This window comes from Oncorhynchus keta, chromosome 12 (genome assembly GCF_023373465.1).
Source record: "Oncorhynchus keta strain PuntledgeMale-10-30-2019 chromosome 12, Oket_V2, whole genome shotgun sequence".
NCBI lineage: Eukaryota > Metazoa > Chordata > Actinopteri > Salmoniformes > Salmonidae > Oncorhynchus > Oncorhynchus keta.
The window spans coordinates 18491244-18511219 of NC_068432.1; the positions used below are offsets into that span (position 1 = coordinate 18491244).

Genomic DNA, 19976 nt, shown 5'->3' on the forward strand with positions numbered 1-19976 from the left:
GTATTAGAAACAGAGCAGAGTGGGGATGTTGGTTCATTGGGCCCATGTGACCCTGAGAGGGCGTGGGGCTTTGTGTGTGTGTGTGGGGCCAGGGGGTCCCATCTTTATGTGCTCTTTGACACCAGTATGATCGAATGGATAGAGAAGGGTTCAGACAGTAGGTCTGTTGAATGGAGGGCAAACAGTCTTGTCCAAATCACTGGGATTGTTTTCTCAGCTAAGCCTGGCCTGTAGGCGTTAACCTCCCCCTACCCCAGGCATTGATCCAGCCTCGGAGAGGAGAGAGCCAAACAATATGACCGCCGCTGTAAGTTTACTGTAATACAGCAAGCGACCTGAGCAACATGGAACTGAACTGTTCTGTGTTGTTCATGTTGTTTCTGTTGTGGTAGATCTAGTTTTGCATGGTTTTTGTAGTCACTGAACTGGTTGGTGAATGTGTTGGATGAGGATTAAAAAGTTACGTTCAATGGCCCCAATATGAAGTTATAATGCATGACAAAAAAATTGGGAGGCTTCAATTTTTATAATTTGTAGTTTGTCATCTCAGGATTTTCTATTTTTAGTTTATTTAAAGAAGATGTTCTTCTTTATGGAGATGATAACAGAACGAGAGGTCTATAGCTTCATTGCAATTTGGAGTTACTAACTTACCTGTTGCATTGTTTTAGTAACACTGGTGTGAAAATGACTTGTCCCTCTGTGTTCCTGCAAGTCCTTAGGGGTAGTACTGGTTAATGCTGGTAATAGGTCCCTCTGTGTTCCTGCAAGTCCTTAGGGGTAGTACTGGTTAATGCTGGTAATAGGTCCCTCTGTGTTCCTGCAAGTCCTTAGGGGTAGTACTGGTTAATGCTGGTAATAGGTCCCTCTATGTGTTCCTGCAACTCCTTAGGGGTAGTACTGGTTAATGCTGGTAATAGGTCCCTCTATGTGTTCCTGCAAGTCCTTAGGGGTAGTACTGGTTCATGCTGGTAATAGGTACCTCTATGTGTTCCTGCAAGTCCTTAGGGGTAGTACTGGTTCATGCTGGTAATAGGTACCTCTATGTGTCCCTGCAAGTCCTTAGGGGTAGTACTGGTTAATGCTGGTAATAGGTCCCTCTATGTGTTCCTGCAAGTCCTTGGGGGTAGTACTGGTTAATGCTGGTAATAGGTCCCTCTATGTGTTCCTGCAACTCCTTGGGGGTAGTACTGGTTAATGTTGGTAATAGGTCCCTCTAGTGTTGATTTGGTGTACTATCGTATATTTGTATAGATGGTAGGCTAAAGTCAGATGTAGGGATAAAACATTTGGTTAACTTTCTAAAAATAAATGTAAAAGGTTTGAAAGATATCCCAGTTGGAATATTCCCGGAATCAGGAGGGAATAATCAGGAAATCCGGAATTCTTCAAACAGGATTTGTGTAAAATTGATAGTTACCAGAATTGTGCAGCCCCAGTCCACCCTATTTGGTTTTAACTGAATTATTTCCCCAAAAATAGACAAGCTATTAAACGTTTGGAATCATGCTTATTTATGGCAATACTCATAAGATTTTCCGTGTTGTTTTTTATTACCATTTCGGAATGTTTACTGTCATTTGTTTTAGAATTGCAGAATAAGAACAGTGATAGCAGGAGTCATTAAAACACAATTTATACATATCAGACATTTCAGAGATGTTATTATCCAAGCTTCACACTGATAAACTTCTTTATAGCTAAAAATCAACCCCCAGGGGAAATAAAACAGTCAACTGTATCCCTAAACCATTTTATGAGTACATCTTTAACTGTCTATTGAGTGACAAGCACATAGTCTTTTTCCTCTGTCTGTATCAGCCAGCCAGGCAGAGTACTGAACTAAAAGGCCCAGACCCAGTGCCTGCTACAGCCTGGATCCTCATTGATTGTATTGGGATCGATGCTCCCATTAACTGTGGAACAGTTTTAGGCTTTAATTATGTAGGGTGTCAATGGCATTTATCCTATCAGGGCACACCCGCCGAGTGTATTTTCCAGTAAGGCCAAAATCTTTACGATTAGTACATTAGTGTCAGTCTGCGGGCTAGGGCCATCCCTGGGAGGGATTAATAATACCCATACCACAGCTGGACTAGAGCATGGGGGGGTAGTACTGGGCAGAGAACTACTGTGCCACCCTGTGGTTAGTGTAGTGTATTGTAGTCACTTCAATGGCGCCTTAAATCCTAACCGACAATGTCCATATAAAGTGGACAATTACTTTATTTTCACCTCTCACTTAAATGTGGACATTGGCCGTATTAATGAAATTCAGACCTTCAACGGAAAAGCTTAAAACAAACAAACTGTGTCCAGGATTCAATTCAACACCACGCTATAGCCCACTTGACATTTAAAGGCAATTTCCAATTGAGCCGACATCTGCAGAGTTTTCCTTGAATGCGTTCTCCGCAATGGGGAACGTGGTAACATTGGTAACAACGTGGTAACATTTAAAAACTGCTTGGCCTACAAGGGCGATTGGATTGAATCCCGTCTGTCATCATTGTATCCCGATTATAATGATGACACAGACAGGATTCAATCCAATCGTGCTTGTAGACCAAACAGCTTTTAAAGGCAATGTTACATATAAGGAACATAACTCACTTTAATAGTCACACTTTTCATAATGTCAGAGTGAACACCAGATGAACGAGTATTGCAGTTACTTTAGCACAAGTTAATATCCTCTCTATTTAAATGTGATGTTATATGTTTCGTATATTTTATTAACAATATTAACACTATTTAACTGAAAGACTGAAGTTGATCTTGGAATATACAGACTATGCCATTTAAAAGCAAATGCAAGCAAATAGCAAAACCTCTCCTCCATAAGTAAATAAAGCTTCAAGAGATATAAAAAAAAAACATTATGAAATATGCAGGGGAGCTCATTGCTCCCCAACTATATTAAACATTATTGGAGATACAAAATCTAAGGTGTGGCATATTTATTCATTTTATGTGCATGGTACCATGTCGACTATTATAAAGATATGGTTTCCTTCACATCAATACAGCTGTTGGTACACATTAGTAGATGATTTTGAAAAAAAGTGAATAATGCATGAAATATTGTGCCATTATCAAGTAGCATACTTTATTTTGTAGTTGTACTGTGAGTATTTCGTTGTATTTTAAATGTGTGTGTGACTGTCCTTGTCTATCAGTGTTTTGTCACTTGTCATGTGTTGTGTTTTTCTGGACTCCGGGAAGAGTAGCTGTGTCTGCAAAAGCTAATGGGGATACAAATAAACAAATATAAATACACCTTATGCTGACAAAGGATACAATATCTGAACTTTTTCAACAGTTCTTTAGGCCTTTCCTAGTTAATCAAGACCCGAACAATACACAAAGCAGTATGATAGACAGTGTTAGAAAGGGGCAACTGGCTAAGGGAAATGAGTGTAAACTACACCAACATCCAATCTATCATCTTCCCCCTCGTTCCTCTACTCCCGAGAATTACCCCAGACTCAAACGACCCCCTACTTTACCTCTACCATGAGGCTCAACTAAATAGATCGACCTCAATAAAAACGCTTTTGTATCAGGCACGCTTTAGCCCTCTGTCCCCTTCTCCACAGTGAAGCCCTCCACCTTCACCGTCAGGCCCTCCTCCACTGTGAGGCCCTCAGGCGTACTGCCACACGGACCAGAGGGTCCCCAGGGTGATGCTGTAGGCCAGCATGGCCACCAGGTAGACCCTGAAGAGCAGGACGTCCAGCACGTAGCCCACCTGCAGCCACTCCTTGGCGATGTCCCGGGACTCGTCCCTCTTCTCCAGGAAGCCGCGGATAGATGAGATTTCCTGCAGGATGTTGTCCATGACGGGCGGCGTGTTGTCACGCACCACAGACAGGCCCCCCAGTCCCCGCTCCATGATGTCCCCGCCACCACGGCCACTCTCGCAGGTGTGGTGAAGGTGGTGGTGGTGATTGCATCGAGCTGCAAGGGGTCACACAGGGAGAGGGTGGGGGGGTCATATAACATTATTTATTTGTATGTTGAGTATCCAATGTTGTGTTGAGCTTGTGGAGCTAAATGTATATATTGGCTCAAAAAGAGAGACATTGTACCGTATTTTGACTATTTCCAAAGTGGGAAAACAAAACTGTAAATGTATATTTTTCTCTCTCTCGCTCTACGATTGGTGTCGTAATGCTGCTGTATTTTTTCCAATCACTGAACACAGCTGAGAGAGAGAATTCTATAGTGCCTTAGATCCTTCAGCTCACCATGATCTACTGCCCAGGTCTTTCTTGTCCCTCTCCCTCCCTTCCTTTCTCCTTGACTTCCTTCCTTCCTGCCCCTTCTTTCATACCCTTCTTCCTACCCAACCCTCCTGTAGATGTATTACCTGGGCTGATGTTGTTCTCTTTGTAGTGGCCCAGATGGTCAGAGTCCCTGGACAGCATGGAGCACAGGCTGTGTTTGTTGCGGATGCAGAGGAGGACTGTGGCCCGCTCCAGCACCAAGTGTTTGAGCCACTGGGGTACATGGGGCTGCAGGTCCTGCTTATGCACCAGTCGCACTATCAACACTGTCTCTGTCAGGCTGATCACCAACAGGGCCATGCACACTACAAAGTATACACCTAGAGAGAGAAGGAAAGATCGATATTACCTCTGCACACTGCAAGGTACAGCCTAAAAAAAGCAACGTGTGCATGCCAAATGGCATCCTAATCCCTATGTAATACACTACTTTTGATCAGGGCCTTTTGACCAGGGCCCCAACAAACATTAGTCCTTCACCACTTACTCAAACTTGCAATCCCAACCTTAATGACAAATCTGAGCCACAAATGCACCAGCTGCATTTCCAATGGTGTAAAAATTATTCAATGTACTACTCACGTATTTTTGGGGAGGGATCTGTACTTTACTAGTTATATTTTTAAAAACTTTTACTCTAATACATTTCTATGGAAAATATGTACTTTTTGCTCAAATATATTTTCCCTGACACCCAAAAGTACTTTAATTTCAAGTGCTTAGCAGGAGAGGAAATGATTAAATTCATGAATTTATCAGGAGAACATGTGGTCATCCCTACTGCCTCTAATCTGAAGGACTCACTAAACACAAATGCTTAATTTGTAAATTATGTTGAAGTGTGCCCCTGGCTATCTGTAAACAACAACAAAACAACCATCTGGTTTGCTTAATATATTTGAAATGATTTATAGCGTTTGCGTTTGATACTTTAGTATATTTAAAACCAAATAATTTGACACTTTTACTCAAGTTGTATTTTATTGGGTGGCTTTCACTTGAGTCATTTTCTATTAAAGATCTAACCACGTTTCCATCTGCAACTTTTATGCTAGTAAAGTCATACCGTAAAAAAAAAAAAAAATCAGGACAGCTGTGATGGAAACCGGAAGTTTCGGTACAATTTTATAAATACAGACAGATAATTTGTTTGTTCGACATGGTGGACTCTTTTTGTCTGTAAAAAATTACTTATGCGAGAAATGGTGGTGGAAATACCTTTATGCGCAAATATTGACGTAATAACCATTATATCAAAGTAAATTTGGAGACACGAGACGATATGTTGTGTGGTCCTCCAACTATGGCTCGGGGAAACCATGCAGTTTATTAGTCTACAGATTTAAATAAGTGATGAACTTCACAAGGTGGTGAAAGTGCATGGTGATGAGTTTGATGCTCATTTCCAATAAATATCCAGGGTCTTATTCTGGTGACATGAAGATTGATGCTTTACTGCCATTTGACAAATATTCTCACGATTATCCATAATCATGTATACTAGCCTACCCGCACAGCCTAATCGCACTGTATCTGCGAACTGTTGCCTAGAGCGTACGTAACACCAAAGTAGGCACATTTGCTATTTAACGCAACCGTTTTTGTGACAACTATCAGTTGAGTTGAAAAGGCGATGGAAACACATTGAATTTACGATTTTTATTTGGTACAAGAAAACGGAAAATTACATTTTGTGTGCTCTACGTCATCACGCACTGATTTATCCACAACAAGTTTGTTTGGTGGAAACACCACTGGCGGGGAAAATGTGCATATTTTATTTATGCATATTTTAGAATATTTGCATGGAAGTCGATCGCCAACTGGATGGAATAGCTACTGTGATTGTTTTCAATTAAAATTGTAAAAAATAAACAAATAGCTTCTTAGCTAAGAGCAATTTCTCAAGCAAGAATTTGAGTGGGGAATACAGAAAATGTGCCGTTATTGGGCAGAGAGGTTTGGAACTCTTTCTTATTGGTCTAATAACTAATTTACCGCATGGTGATATCTTCGTGGAAGGCCAAAATGTCCTCCCACTAAAACAGGTTGACATTTCAGGCTTTTCAAACACCTCTTACACTAAAAGAGCATTATCATCTTTTTTACAATTTCAGGGTATTATTCCAACCTCATAGTATGGAAATGTATATAAAAACACAGGTAAATTATGTTTTTGACTGCACTGAGTCTTTAAGATATCTTTGCTTTTACTCAAGTATGACAATTGGGTACTTTTCCAACCACTGTGCATTTCTCTATCTGACCTATGAGCGGCGTCCCGATGGCGGTGGCGGGCAGCGTGTCAGAGACGATGATGAGGAAGACTGAGTATCCCAGAAGCAGGGTGATCTTGAAGGACACCCTCTCTCCACTGTCCGGAGGGAGATAGAAGCCCACCAGGTCCATCACCATCAGGAAGATGCTGGGCAGCAGCAGGTTCACAGTGTAGAACAGAGGTCTGCGTCGGATCACCACCTGATCACGTTCATCATGATCATCATCATCAATAGAGCAGTAATTAACATAAATTAGTCATGAACAGGTAGGTACGCACTTCCACAGTAGTTACAGATATCTGGCAGAACAATGTTTTGATGGTAGACCACAATATACCCACAGATTCTAGCAATGACCCTGAAAGTGAGGTGGGAGTACACACTCTATAGATCACCTGTAGATCCTCAGTCATATACTTTTGTTAATTTTCAGAAAAGTAAGCCTGTTTTTTTTTTGTTTGACACATAAGAAAAACAGCCATTCTCAATACATATTTAATGCAGCTCAAGATGATCTAATAAAGCCTCTTGCAGTAGAGGTCAAAGTTGTGTAAATGTTAATATCTCATATAGTTCAATATTTTTATATTATAGTATCTAGTATATCTCCTTACTGAAGGTCTTGCCTTTCTATCATGTTCAGTTGGCTTTGAGTAAATGGAATAAGCGAAGATATTGTGTACATGCAGGTGTTGAGGGGGTTTTGAATAATTGAAAATTATACCATACTGCATATAATTTGAACAGGTGTAGATACTTGCTAAATTGATGTGGTGATCTTTGCAAACCCAATATTGTGCTATTTTAACTATTGCTATTTATTTAATCATCACTCACAGGGTTGCAAGATAACTTTCGCCAAATTCCCAGGTTTTCCAAAAGTCCTGGTTGGAAGATTCCTGGAATCAGGAGGGAATAAGCACAAAAACCAGGATTCCTGGGAAACCTGGAAATCTGGCGAAAGTTATTTGCGAAACAATTTTGCGACCCTAACCATTCTTCTACTTGACTAGGTCAGTCTTTGCCAAATAATATCTTTCCATAACCTGTCTTGAATACATAAATACAAGGTAATGAATGATTATATTATGCATACTCACATTGAACTTCATCTCTGCATAGGAGTCAATGTTGTCCAGACTGAAGCGCTTGTATTTAGACAGGACGTGAAGAAGCTCCCACTCCCCCTGGTTCATGAAGACACTCTTGTCCACCTTGAGTTCCTCTGTGCTCCTCATCAGCTTGAGATCGATGTCATTAACTAAAGACACAGAGGAGACCGAGACCAGTGGGTTCAGATCAATGTAAGTTATGTAATGGACATTATCAACTGTACCCTGCCACAGATTATTTTTTTAGTTTTTTAGCGGGGTGAAAATGGTGTAGCATGTAGCATCTGGCACTGATGACATAGAATACATTTATATTGAGGTTATTTTGAAACAAAAGTAGAAGACACATTACATCTGTACTTCCTAATTCCAGGAACTATCAAGATGGAAGTAACAAAACAATAGAGGACTAAGACTGAGTAAGGGCATGAAGGGCATTCTTACCTGGTACTTATGTGCAGTTGTCTACAGTACTTAGGTAAAAATACTTTAAAGTACTACTTAAGTAGTTTTGGGGGGTATCTGTACTTTACTATTTATATTTTGACAACTTTTACTTTTACTTCACTACATGAAAATATTGTATTTTTTACTCCATACATTTTCCTTGACTTCCAAAAGAGCCAGCGGCCCACGCCAACAATCTGTAAACTTTTTAAAAAACAAGATAATTTGTGCCGTCTGGTTTGATTCATATATGAATTTGAAACTATTTATACTTTTACTTTTGATACATAAGTCTATTTTTTGCAATTCAATTTACTTGTGGTACTTAAGTATATTTAAAACCAAATGCTTTGTATTTTACTCAAGTAGTATTTTACTGGGTGACATTCACTTTTACTTGAGTCATTTTCTATTAAGGTATCTTTACTTTTACTCAAGTATGACAATCGGGTACTTTTTCCACCACTGCTGTATGTGCAGTTGAAAAGCCTTACCTCACATGCAAATTACTATACAACTAAATAACACATGTCTTACGGGTATGGAGCCAGCTCTGAAAAGTCAGGCTGCAGTTCTGGACGTCGAATGGGAAGTTGTAGATGTTGAGAGTGCATGCGGTCACCACCTGGATAGGCTTGTAGTTGCGCACTAGTCCATAATGGGTCACGTACACATAGGGAATGTCCGGAGACTTCCCCACATCCACACTGAGAGATTACGAAACACAACAACTCAAAGCAAAAATATGTTTGTGGCTGATTCAGACAACTAATATTTTAGCGTAGGCTAAGTCACACTTTACATGTTACTTTAGTAATGCTTTATCAAAGTATCCAATTTTATCAGTTTACATCAGCAGATAAATTATACTTTTTTATACATCATTTTACGTGACTAAAATGATGTTATCTGTATGGCCTCATGCGTTGTCCTACCCCCACAATAACGAAACACTGTAGGCTACTTACAACTCGTTGATTAGTATGTCAGGCACCCACACATTCGCAGTCGGTATGGACATTTGATTCACATCATCAAAATCCTCTGGGTTCCATACCAAGAATTCGTCTGTCCATTCCTGATAAAGACTTGTAGCATTATTTCCTGATACAGAGTTATAGCATAAGCACAATAAGCATGGACTAGTATTAATAATTCATGAATGAATAAGTATTGTATAAAGGCTTATAACTAGTTCCTCTGATAAGATGTTTGATACATGTCCAAAGGTGAGGATATCCAATGTTCTGCTGTACTTTTAGGAACGTTTTAAATGCTTGGAAACATTTATTCAACCAAATCCATTAGTTGAAATAGTTATTATACTGTTACAAATAGTTATGTCTTACCTGCCTGTACCATATATATGTTGTCAGAACCTGGTTCTTCTCATCCTGTTGTAAAACACAGCAGCACACAGAGGAAATAGTGAAGATCTACATAGTGTGTAGCCTATCTCAGTATACGGAACTCTTCTACTATCTAATTTATACGGCATACCACACTGAGGATAGAGTACACCATAAGGTCGATGGCCACCATTGTGCAATTTCGCCAGTTGCGCACGGGTCGCACACCCTTCTTGTACCCAGCACTCAAGTATTCGGAGAGGCGTACCAAGGTGGCATTGGCAAAGCGTCCGGTATTATTGCTCAGTTTCTTGACTAAAACAAGTAAAACACATTGTTACAGCATATGGATTTAAACATAATGCTATCCACTAAAATGCAACATCTTAAGGGTTGTACAATTATTATGTTGTGTTAGCCTATAGAAAATAGCAACCTCCGTCAAAAACGCCACAGCCTATATGGAATGATTTACCTGTGCAGGCTCTCGCGGTGCCTTGAATCAGAAGCAAGACCAGCGCTGTCCAGAGTGCTGAAACTCTCATTGTGACCAAAGTTTCACTTCACCGCCTTAAGCTTGCCAATAATGAGCAGCGCTCAGCTTTGAGATGTAGCGGTCAACTGGCGCCGCCCGAGACCCATATTCAGGATTGTTGACTGTAGCCCAATGTCTACTGTATCATATGTTAGTTAAATTAGGTTTCCTGCATTCTGGATAAGGCTGGCTTAGCCAGCTGATGTAACTATGAATATGAGGGTGTGTTCATCGTTAATTTGATGATGGGGATTGGAAGCAGTGGAGGTTATGTCACCACCTGCCCTGAGCAGATAACTCCGAGCAATCATACTATTTACAGTATCTGATCGTGTAGCCAGATGTCTCTGTCTGGATCAATTTTCATGTGGGATATTGGCATTTTTCCTTCAACTCAATCCTCAATATCTTTCATACTGTGGGGAAATTATTGATCTCTATAAAATTCCAAACACAGTATGATGTAGGCCAAGTCTATGATCTAGTTGTATGTAACCTACAACTGCATTAAGACATTGATTTCCTGAACATACAGAAGAGCATAGGCCTATTTTCTCTTGAGCTTGTTTTTCAACATTGGCATATGGGAGGTCAAGTGCAGATCGGTTTTCTCTTCTCTCACTAACAAGACCGAACTGACATTTGATACTGATGTTAGACATTATTTTGTTCATTTTGTTCACTAGGTTAGCCTATCATTTAAATCAGTTGATATCTTAAACTGTGTATGTTGGGGAAATACATACTGTAAGCTATAAAGAAATAGAGTCGCACACTTATATTTAACTCCCAGTAATTTATTTGGTAAAACGCCAACATTTCAGCATCACTGTGCCCTCTTCAGGGTAATGACATTACACTAAATTATTTTCTCTGGGTGTGCGCCAGCTCATGCTTTTAATTAGGGGAAACACGTACTGAAATCTACAACAACATTGCATTTATTACTTTTATTATGTGATTGGACGAGATAATACCATTGAAAAATAATGTCCATTTATGACACACACAAAAACACTTGAAAATATGTAGTCTCTTTTATTAAGGATTAACATTGCAGGCTGTTAAAAGCGTACAGGTGTATTAAGAGCAAACCAGACATTTTCTTGGATAGAAACTTTTACTCACTGTACTGGCTGGAGGCTTTGATATGATTCCAAAACATCTATATCCCTGTATAACACCAGGATAAACAATCAAACCAAGAGCCACAGTTGATTTAAATAAAAAACTTGCAACAGGACTTGCTTGATATGATGGGGAATAAGAAGTTACATCACAAGTATGAATGTACAACATAACATTACAGCAAACAATAACCATTATTAATTTCTCTCCTCAACTCAGAGGTGTCCATACAACCGGTTGTAATGTGATCTGCTCAAAGAAAAATGTCTGCTGTTCAAGTGAAAATTCTATTTACAAAGATTGTTCCCAGCCAAGGGTTTTATGAGTAGCTCATGTGTCTTTATGACTATCAGTGAACCAACAGGGAATGCAGTTGCCTAAGCTTTGAATGTGCTTTATTGATTTGGTACGAGTTTCAGGGGAGCATGGTGATTCAAGTTAATGTGGAATAACATCACATTGACGTTGCGGAATGTGCCAGGAGAATAGGAGTAAGATATCTTTTTATGAAGATCTTCAGTTGAAGGAATATGTTAATACATCAGCCCATATTGATTTATGGGCACCATCTTCCAATTGTAAATGGGAATACAGTGTTCACTCAATAGCTTTTAGCTACAGTATCAAAAGAAAGGGGGAGAAAGGGATTAATTCGCCCTCATCAATAACCCTAAAAAGACTAAACATTTTATTGAAGAAAAATACATTTTTTTTCTCCTCATGCCGATAACATTTGAACAACAATTCCTCCTCTCCTCATGCAGAGCTCCAGCTGGCCCACAGTAGCAGCAGAGTGCTGGCGTAGACGACCAGGATGAACAGGTAGACTCGGAAAAGAAGGATGTCCACCTTGCAGCAGAGGGCCACCCAGTCGGCCTGGGCCAAATCGTCACTCTCCCCTTCTTGCAGGTAGAGCCGCAGGGCCACCACCTCCTGGAGCAGCCTCTCCAGCCGTGGAGCACTCTCCTGGAGCTCGCTCAGGGACAGTAGGTCCTCCTCTGGAGCCAGGTCAAACTCATAGCCTGGAGGGACGACATGAACTGTAAGTGGGGTGATAAAGGGTGATGATGGGGTTGGACAAATTAATGTCCAAAGAGAACATATTTATTTTTTCCCCAAAGACAAGATTTCGTTGCTACATCGCAATCAAGGTAAATGATTAGGTGTATGTGTAGACATACTGTAAAGATGTATAATTTATATTATTCATTTGATGTTAACACAGAGGAAGCTAGAGATGTTGTCAACATGTAAACGTGTCAGAGCTGGCCATTACAAATGAAAGGGAATCAGAAATCTGAGGTAAGTAAATCTGTTAGGAAAACAACCACCTGCTAAGTGTTTGTTTCTCATACCTAGTCACTCTCTGATGTCCTATGACCTAGAAATACAAAGCTTCTCAACAACACATCCTCCCTCTCACCCCCACACTGATCCACGTCGACCAGCGTTTTGACAGAGGTGAAGTTGCTCTCGAGGAAGGTCTGGCTGGACGAGCCGTACTTGTCGAGGAGGCAGGCGGACACTGACATCTCCTTGACCTCCTTCTCGTTGTGGTGGAGGAGCTTCACCACAAAGATGGAGATGGATAAATTCAGCACAAGCAGCGCCATGCAGACCACAAAGAACACACCTGTAGGATGGAAAACACCAAACAACAACACCTCAACAACACCTGTTAGAAAAGGAAGACATGTCTCAAGATGTCTTCATAAATATGTCTCAAGACATTTCACAAAGCATTGGCTGGGTATGAATGGCATGCTTGGTGTGTCAAACAATATTAGAGAAAGTTCAAAACAAAGATGAGGAAAGGAGCTGGTGTAGGATACCTATGAGTGGTGTTCTGATGGCGGTGGCAGGCATCTCGTTCATCAGGTTGACCCTGAAGACAGTGTAGCCCAGGAGGATGCTGGTCTTAAAGGTGATACGGGTGCCACTGTTGGGCGGCAGATAGAAGCTGATGACGTCCACCACCATGAGGAAGATGCTGGGGATGAGCAGACTCACCACGTACAGCAGGGGGCGCCGGCGGATCAACACCTGACCAGTGGGGGGAGGGCAAGATGGAGAGTGAGAGCGGGAAAGAGTGAGAGCGGGAAAGAGTGAGAGCGGGAAAGAGTGAGAGCGGGAAAGAGTGAGAGCGGGAAAGAGTGAGAGCGGGAAAGAGTGAGCGAATATGACTTTGATTGATTTCAACTCACTTTCCTCAACTGAACCCACAAGAAAACTCTATTCGATAGTATTACCCTCCTATTCTCCTCTGGTGCCCAAAAACACACAAATCCCCTCAACAAACACTTTTACAACGAGTCAAAGTGTAAATGTAACCCAAGAAGTCCTGCTGGATAGACAATCCATCATTAAGTGCCCTTCTGAGCTGAATGTAGAACAGCAGCCCTGCCTAGCCTATCTTCTCAGACCCACCTGCGCCGGGCCAAGAGCCCATTTCTCTGGCAGAACAAGACGGCCATTGATCAGCTGCCACAGAGACAGCCTCATTATGGTGCCTCTCTCTCTCAGCATGCTGGACGCGCCCCAGCCTCATCTATTAGCATTAGCGCTTAATCCCGTCTGTGAAGCCCTGGCTGATCCCTTTAACTTCCTCACAGCAGGAGGACAAGGAGGATGGGATGGCAAAAAAACTGCTGTCGCTACTCAATCTGCTTTAGTTGTCATTGTACAGTCACATTCTCCCTACAAGAGAAGTGTGTACTTTTTTTGTTGCATAGACATCAAGCCGTTTAGAAAATCCCACTATCACACCTATTCACATATTCTATATTTACCGACTGGCTGGATATGCATTGCTGTGTAAGTCGATACAGATGGCACTAGACGTATAGGTCATATTTGTATTCCTTAAATTACTTTCATTCAAATCGAGTATCTAAAGGGAAACAAAAGAGATGTCTGGTAAACGGTAGGCACACACGTTGAACTGGATGTGGGCGTAGTCTCTGTCGTCCAGGCGGAGATGCCAGTAGCGGGAGGGCACAGACAACAGTTCCCACTCGCCATCGTCCATAAATGACTTCTGATCATTTGCGATCTCCTCCGCACTCCTCCACAGTGTCAGGTTCACCTCATTCACTGCATACACAATGGTAAAGGTCAAGGGATGGAGTTTAATGACACAAGCCTTAATGACACTCAGTCAATATGACCTGCTATTGATTTGATACTACACTGCTCAAAAAAATAAAGGAACACTAAAATAACACATCCGAGATCTGAATGAATGAAATATTCTTATTAAGTACTTTTTTCTTTACATAGTTGAATGTGCTGACAAAATAAAATCACATAAGTGATCAATGGAAATCAAATTTATCAACCCATGGAGGTCTGGATTTTGGAGTCACACTCAAAATTAAAGTGGAAAACCACACTACAGGCTGATCCAACTTTGATGTAATGTCCTTTAAAAAAGTCCAAATGAGGCTCAGTAGTGAGTGTGGCCTCCACGTGCCTGTATGACCTCCCTACAACGCCTGGGCATGCTCCTGATGAAGTGGCGGATGGTCTCCTGAGGGATCTCCTCCCAGACCTGGACTAAAGCATCTGCCAACTCCTGGACAGTCTGTGGTGCAACGTGGCGTTGGTGGATGGAGCGAGACATGATGTCCCAGATGTGCTCAATTGGATTCAGGTCTGGGGAACGGGCGGGCCAGTCCATAGCATCAATGCCTTCCTCTTGCAGGAACTGCTGACACACTCCAGCCACATGAGGTCTAGCATTGTCTTGCATTAGGAGGAACCCAGGGCCAACCGCACCAGTATATGGTCTCACAAGAGGTCTGAGGATCTCATCTCGGTACCTAATGGCAGTCAGGCTACCTCTGGCGAGCACATGGAGGGCTGTGCGGCCCCCCCCAAAGAAATGCCACCCCACACCATGACTGACCCACCACCAAACCAGTCATGCTGGAGGATGTTGCAGGCAGCAGAACGTTCTCCACGCGTCTCCAGACTGTCACGTCTGTCACATGCTCAGTGTGAACCTGCTTTCATCTGTGAAGAGCACAGGGCGCCAGTGGCGAATTTGTCAATCTTGGTGTTCTCTGGCAAATGCCAAACATCCTGCATGGTTTTGGGCTGTAAGCACAACCACCACCTGTGGACGTCGGGCCCTCATACCACCCTCATGGAGACTGTTTCTGACCGTTTGAGCAGACACATCCACATTTGTGGCCTGCTGGAGGTCATTTTGCAGGGCTCTGGCAGTGCTCCTCCCGATCCTCCTTACAAAAAGGCGGAGGTAGCGGTCCTGCTGCTGGGTTGTTGCCCTCCTATGGCCTCCTCCACGTCTCCTGATGTACTGCCCTGTCTCCTGGTAGCGCCTCCATGCTCTGGACACTACGCTGACAGACACAGCAAACCTTCTTGCCACAGCTCTCATTGATGTCCCATCCTGGATGAGCTGCACTACCTGAGCCACTTGTGTTGGTTGTGGACTCCGTCTCATGCTACCACTAGAATGAAAGCACCGCCAGCATTCAAAAGTGACCAAAACATCAGCCAGGAAGCATAGGAACTGAGAAGTGGTCTGTGGTTGTCACTTGCAGAACCACTCCTTTATTGGGGGTGTCTTGCTAATTGCCTATAATTTCCACCTGTTGTCTATTCCATTTGCACAACAGCATGTGAAATTTATTGTCAATCAGTGTTGCTTCCTAAGTGGACAGTTTGATTTCACAGAAGTGTGATTGACTTGGAGTTACATTGTGTTGTTTAAGTGTTCCCTTTATTTTTTTGAGCAGTGTAAATCAAATGACTAACTACTGTAATTTACTAAATACTGTATGTATGATAGCCTAATGCATGCATTTTGTCTATGAAAATATATTCCATTATTATTTTGCACTTCTAATTTTTTGTTACTGCCACGTCATCCATCTGTGCAGATCCAGATGTGTAGTCATTTGACTGGGTAGCTACGTTAGCATGTTTACATCTCTCTCTAGGCTAACCTGAGTGAAGCCAGCTGCGGAAGGTCAGAGTACAGTTCTGCTTATCGAAAGGGAAGGCGTACAGCTCCAGGTCACATGCAGACACCACCTGGATGGGTTTGTTGTTCTTCACCATCCCGGACGAGTTGACATACACATAGGGGATGGCAGGGGACTCCCCTACATCCACACTAACAGGGGGAGGACCACAGACTTATGGGTAAGATGGGAGTTCCAGCTGCTTACAGTATGTTGAACATGAGACACGGACCCCAACATGATGACCAGACCGCGTGTGTGCCATTGTGTGCATGTTAATTTTGTCCATCCACACCAGACGCGATCAGGACACGCAGGTTGAAATATGAAAACAAACTCTGAATCAACTATATTAATTTGGGGACAGGTCGAAAAGCAAACATTTATGGCAATTTGGCTAACTAGCTTGCTGTTGCTAGCTAATTTGTCCTGGGATATAAACATTGGGTTGTTATTTTACCTGAAATGCACTAGGTCCTTTACTCCGACAATTAATCCACAGATAAAAGGGTAAACCGAGTTTGTTTCTAGTAATCTCTCCTCCTTCAGGTTTCTTCTTCTTCATTGGATTTTTTTATGGTGGTAGGCAACCAACTCTGAGGTGCATTACCACCACCGACTGGAGTGTGGACCTCAGTTCACCTTTCAATAACCCACATGGGTGAGGAGATGGGAGAGGTGGGACTTGCAGTGCATCAAGCATCACAAATAGAACCAAGTTTTACTTTAGCGCCTGAATGCAATGATTTAATATCATGTATGTGTACATTTATTTTTCAACGCACGAGTGGTCAGCATGTTAGGGTCAGCACACTTGTCTGTCATTTTAAAGTAAAAGGCCAAATATTTAACATTTCTGAGAAGAGTCTGAGGGTATTGAGTAATGTGAGGGTATTGAGTAATCCAATGGCATGTTATGTAATTTCAACAGGAATACATATGGTGTCAAATCTTACAATTCACTGATGATGAGATCGGGCACCCATATAGCATCAGAGGACAGGGAGATCTCAGTGATCCCGTCAAACTCCTCGGGGTCCCACACCAGGAACTCATCGGTCCAGATCTGACATCACAAACGGGAAACGCATCACAAGACCATTCATATGAAGTACATGACAGATGGGTGCATGACTGTTTTGGCATTCAACAACTCAATTGTTGCATGCCAAACACGGTTGAAGTTGCATTTGCTGAAGCAGGCTCCCTGTCTTCCAGACATGTTATACAGTACCTTCAGAAAGTATTCATACACATTGACTTATTTTGTGTTGTAATCCATTTTGAATTCAGGTTATAACTTTTTTTCTCTCTCACCCATCTACACACTACCCCATAATAGCAAACTGAAAACATGTGTTTAGAAATGTTTGCAAATTTATTGAAAATGAAATACAGAAATATCTAATTTACGTAAGTACTTAATTTACGTAAGTATTTACGTACTTTCTGGGTTAGTCTCTAAGAGCTTTGCACACCTGTTATTGTTTTCAAAATTCTTCAAGCTCTGTCAAATTGGTTGTTGGTCATTGCTAGACAACCATTTTCAAGTTTTGACATACATTTTCAATCAAATTTAAGTCAAAACTGTGACTCAGTCACTTGAGAATATTTTCTTGGTAAGCAACTCAAGTGTAGATTTGGCCTTGTGTTTTAGGTTATTGTCCTGCTGAAAGGTGAATTAATCTCTGTGTCTGATGGAAAGCAGACTGAACCAGGTATTCCTCTAGGACTCTGCTTATGCTTAGCTCCATTCCGTTTCTTTTTTTTATCCTGAAAAACTCCCCAGTCCTTAAAGGAAAATTCCACCCAAAAACTACCTTTTGGTATTTGTTTCATTCATCCATTGTTGACATGGTCCCAAACGGTTTTGCTTCTCAGCAATCAAGTTTTCAATATATGTAACTTTCAAAATACGTATTTAGATGTTTTGAAAGTTACATACAGTATCTTGAAGACTTGATTGCTGACAAGCAAAACCGTTTGGGACTATCATTAACACCGATAAGAGAAGACAATTCATACCAACCTGTCGGTACCAAATGCTTGTGGTTACTTGCTGGGTCTTTCCATCCTGTAAAAAGTAGATTTGTATTATATTTTTGTGTGTAAATTGTTTGGGCAGATTATTGAAATGTTTAAATACAAATTGTCAAAATGTATTTATTGAAACAATATTAACATTTCATACAAATTGTATGAAATGTTAATCTTTTAAATGATCATTTTGACAATGTTTTAATTTCTTGTGTTACATATTACCAGAAGCATGGCAGGTAGTAAGTAGTATTGTATTTTATATTTAAATAATGACGGATTTAGATGAGGCCATATAGTTATTTTTCTTTACCACATCAAGGACCGACTGCAGTATGAGGTCTATGTGGATTAGCGTGGGTCTGGTCCAGTTCTGAACAGGTCTCACTCCACAGTCGTATTTACGCAGGAGGGTCCTGGTGAGCTGGTTCAGAGCAGACCTCTTGGGTTTATCTGCTACCTGTTCAGCTAGAGGGGCTGAATGGAAGTCAAGTAGTAAATCAATCATATGAAATTCAACTCATTGATATATAAGGTTACAAAATGTTCTATTTGTTGTTTTTATGTCCAGGTTTTCCAGAAATCCTGGTCAGAGCATTCAGAATTTCCTGCTTGTTCCCTCCTGTTTCCAGGAATCTTCCAACTTGGATTTCTGGAAAACCTGGGAAAGTTAACTGAATTGAGCAACCCTACCTCTATCAAATAAAATGCAAACCCTGTCCGTCTTGCATATGACAAAAGTCTACCTGATAATTTACGGTATAATCTATTCTCAACATGATTATTGTGTCACAAATTTTAATTTAAGACCATTAATTCAATGTGCTACGTTTACAGACATTGTGACATGTCTCCACAATGGTTAACTCCACTACTAAGAATGAAAAACATGTATATTAAACATAATGAAGAAACATATTATTATTAAATAAAAAATATTTTACCATCCATGCATTAAATCTTGATTTATCTGTCTCACATGAAAAATAATTGTCTGTTTTCAGATTGGGTTGCAAAATTCCAGTAACTTTCCCCAAATTCCCAGGTTTTCCAGAAATCCCAGTTGGAATACTCCTGGAATCAGGAAGGAATAAACAGGAAATCCAGGAATCCTCCAGCCAGGATTTCTGGGAATTTTGAGGAAATTATCGGAATATTGCAACCCAAGTTTCAGAGTTAGTTAAAACACTGAGATTCAAAGGGATGGACTGCCTGTGATCATATCATTGGATTTACAGGATAGGAAGCTCAAAGAAGGGTTCCATTAAGTCATACATTTGCAATAACATGTCAATCATCTTTAAATGTAAAGTTGCTTGTTTCATGTAGACAATTCTTAATAGCACTGACTGGTAAACTGGTCTTTAATGTTTTATTTAATTCATATTTATGGATATTTAATCCAAAACGGATTGTAGAAGAGGAAAACTGTGTGAGTAAATCTTACCTGAGCTTAGTAGAAGCCAGAGAATAGATATCATGTTGAGCAACCAGTTGCCGATCCCCAATCAGTTTTATACACCTAAATCTCCCCTTCAAAATGTTGTAATGTCAGATGATCTTCAAAGTCATTTTCCTTTCTTTCTGTTTCTTTTCGTTCTGAAATGTATTCTGGATAGTTTGATGTCTCTTCTTTACTCGCTTTCAACAGTAAATGGACCTGTGTGGGAAAGTTTGAGGGGCATCTGTATTGATTTTCTATTAACATGGTAAGATGATACTTTTTTTTTTAAGGAGTGAGGCAGACCCACTCCTTTGGTATTGTGGCAGTGCAGAGGTGAAAGATGGCTGCAGATGGCTAGTTGCATA

The 19976-nt window shown here is 41.1% G+C and overlaps 2 protein-coding genes and 1 long non-coding RNA gene across 5 annotated transcripts; 1 reads left to right on the forward strand and 2 right to left on the reverse strand.

Annotated features, from left to right (window-relative positions):
* Positions 1-2993: 2993 nt before the first annotated feature.
* Positions 2994-10111, reverse strand: htr3a (5-hydroxytryptamine (serotonin) receptor 3A). Its single transcript, XM_035783256.2, has 9 exons — positions 9952-10111; positions 9628-9791; positions 9477-9521; positions 9096-9205; positions 8665-8834; positions 7669-7829; positions 6557-6767; positions 4373-4609; positions 2994-3960 (listed from the first exon to the last, which is right to left on the reverse strand). Exons 1-9 carry the CDS (start codon positions 10019-10021, stop codon positions 3647-3649), a joined length of 1482 nt encoding a protein of 493 aa, XP_035639149.1. The 5' UTR covers positions 10022-10111; the 3' UTR covers positions 2994-3646.
* Positions 6692-18481, forward strand: LOC127906291 (uncharacterized). 3 transcript variants are annotated; one of them, XR_008060747.1, is made up of 7 exons: positions 6692-6834; positions 7691-7872; positions 11904-11961; positions 12049-12181; positions 12365-12441; positions 16107-16311; positions 17062-18481. It is a non-coding gene; the product is annotated as an uncharacterized LOC127906291 (long non-coding RNA). The 3 variants fall into 3 exon arrangements; XR_008060746.1 differs by having other exon boundaries at positions 11904-12181; XR_008060748.1 differs by lacking the exon at positions 17062-18481 and adding an exon at positions 16680-17035 and having other exon boundaries at positions 11904-12181.
* htr3b (5-hydroxytryptamine (serotonin) receptor 3B) lies at positions 11156-19878 on the reverse strand. The gene is made up of 9 exons (XM_035782027.2): positions 19615-19878; positions 18481-18644; positions 18160-18204; positions 17087-17196; positions 16113-16282; positions 14075-14232; positions 12972-13182; positions 12563-12772; positions 11156-12161 (listed from the first exon to the last, which is right to left on the reverse strand). The coding sequence occupies exons 1-9, from the start codon at positions 19646-19648 to the stop codon at positions 11896-11898; spliced, it is 1368 nt and encodes a 455-aa protein (XP_035637920.2). The 5' UTR covers positions 19649-19878; the 3' UTR covers positions 11156-11895.
* Between the last annotated feature and the right edge of the window lie 98 nt (positions 19879-19976).

What these genes read in the sequence shown, in the direction of transcription:
- htr3b (XM_035782027.2), bottom strand. Translation starts at nt 19,648, where the DNA reads ATGATATCTATTCTCTGGCTTCTACTAAGCTCAG. An exon ending in CTGGCTTCTACTAAGCTCAG is followed by an intron (nt 18,645 to 19,614) that starts GTAAGATTTACT and finishes ACTTCCATTCAG; the next exon opens with CCCCTCTAGCTGAACAGGTA. An exon ending in TGCAGTCGGTCCTTGATGTG is followed by an intron (nt 18,205 to 18,480) that starts GTAAAGAAAAAT and finishes TACTTTTTACAG; the next exon opens with GATGGAAAGACCCAGCAAGT.
- htr3a (XM_035783256.2), bottom strand. Translation starts at nt 10,021, where the DNA reads ATGAGAGTTTCAGCACTCTGGACAGCGCTGGTCTTGCTTCTGATTCAA. An exon ending in CACCGCGAGAGCCTGCACAG is followed by an intron (nt 9,792 to 9,951) that starts GTAAATCATTCC and finishes TACTTGTTTTAG; the next exon opens with TCAAGAAACTGAGCAATAAT. An exon ending in CATATATATGGTACAGGCAG is followed by an intron (nt 9,206 to 9,476) that starts GTAAGACATAAC and finishes AGTCTTTATCAG; the next exon opens with GAATGGACAGACGAATTCTT.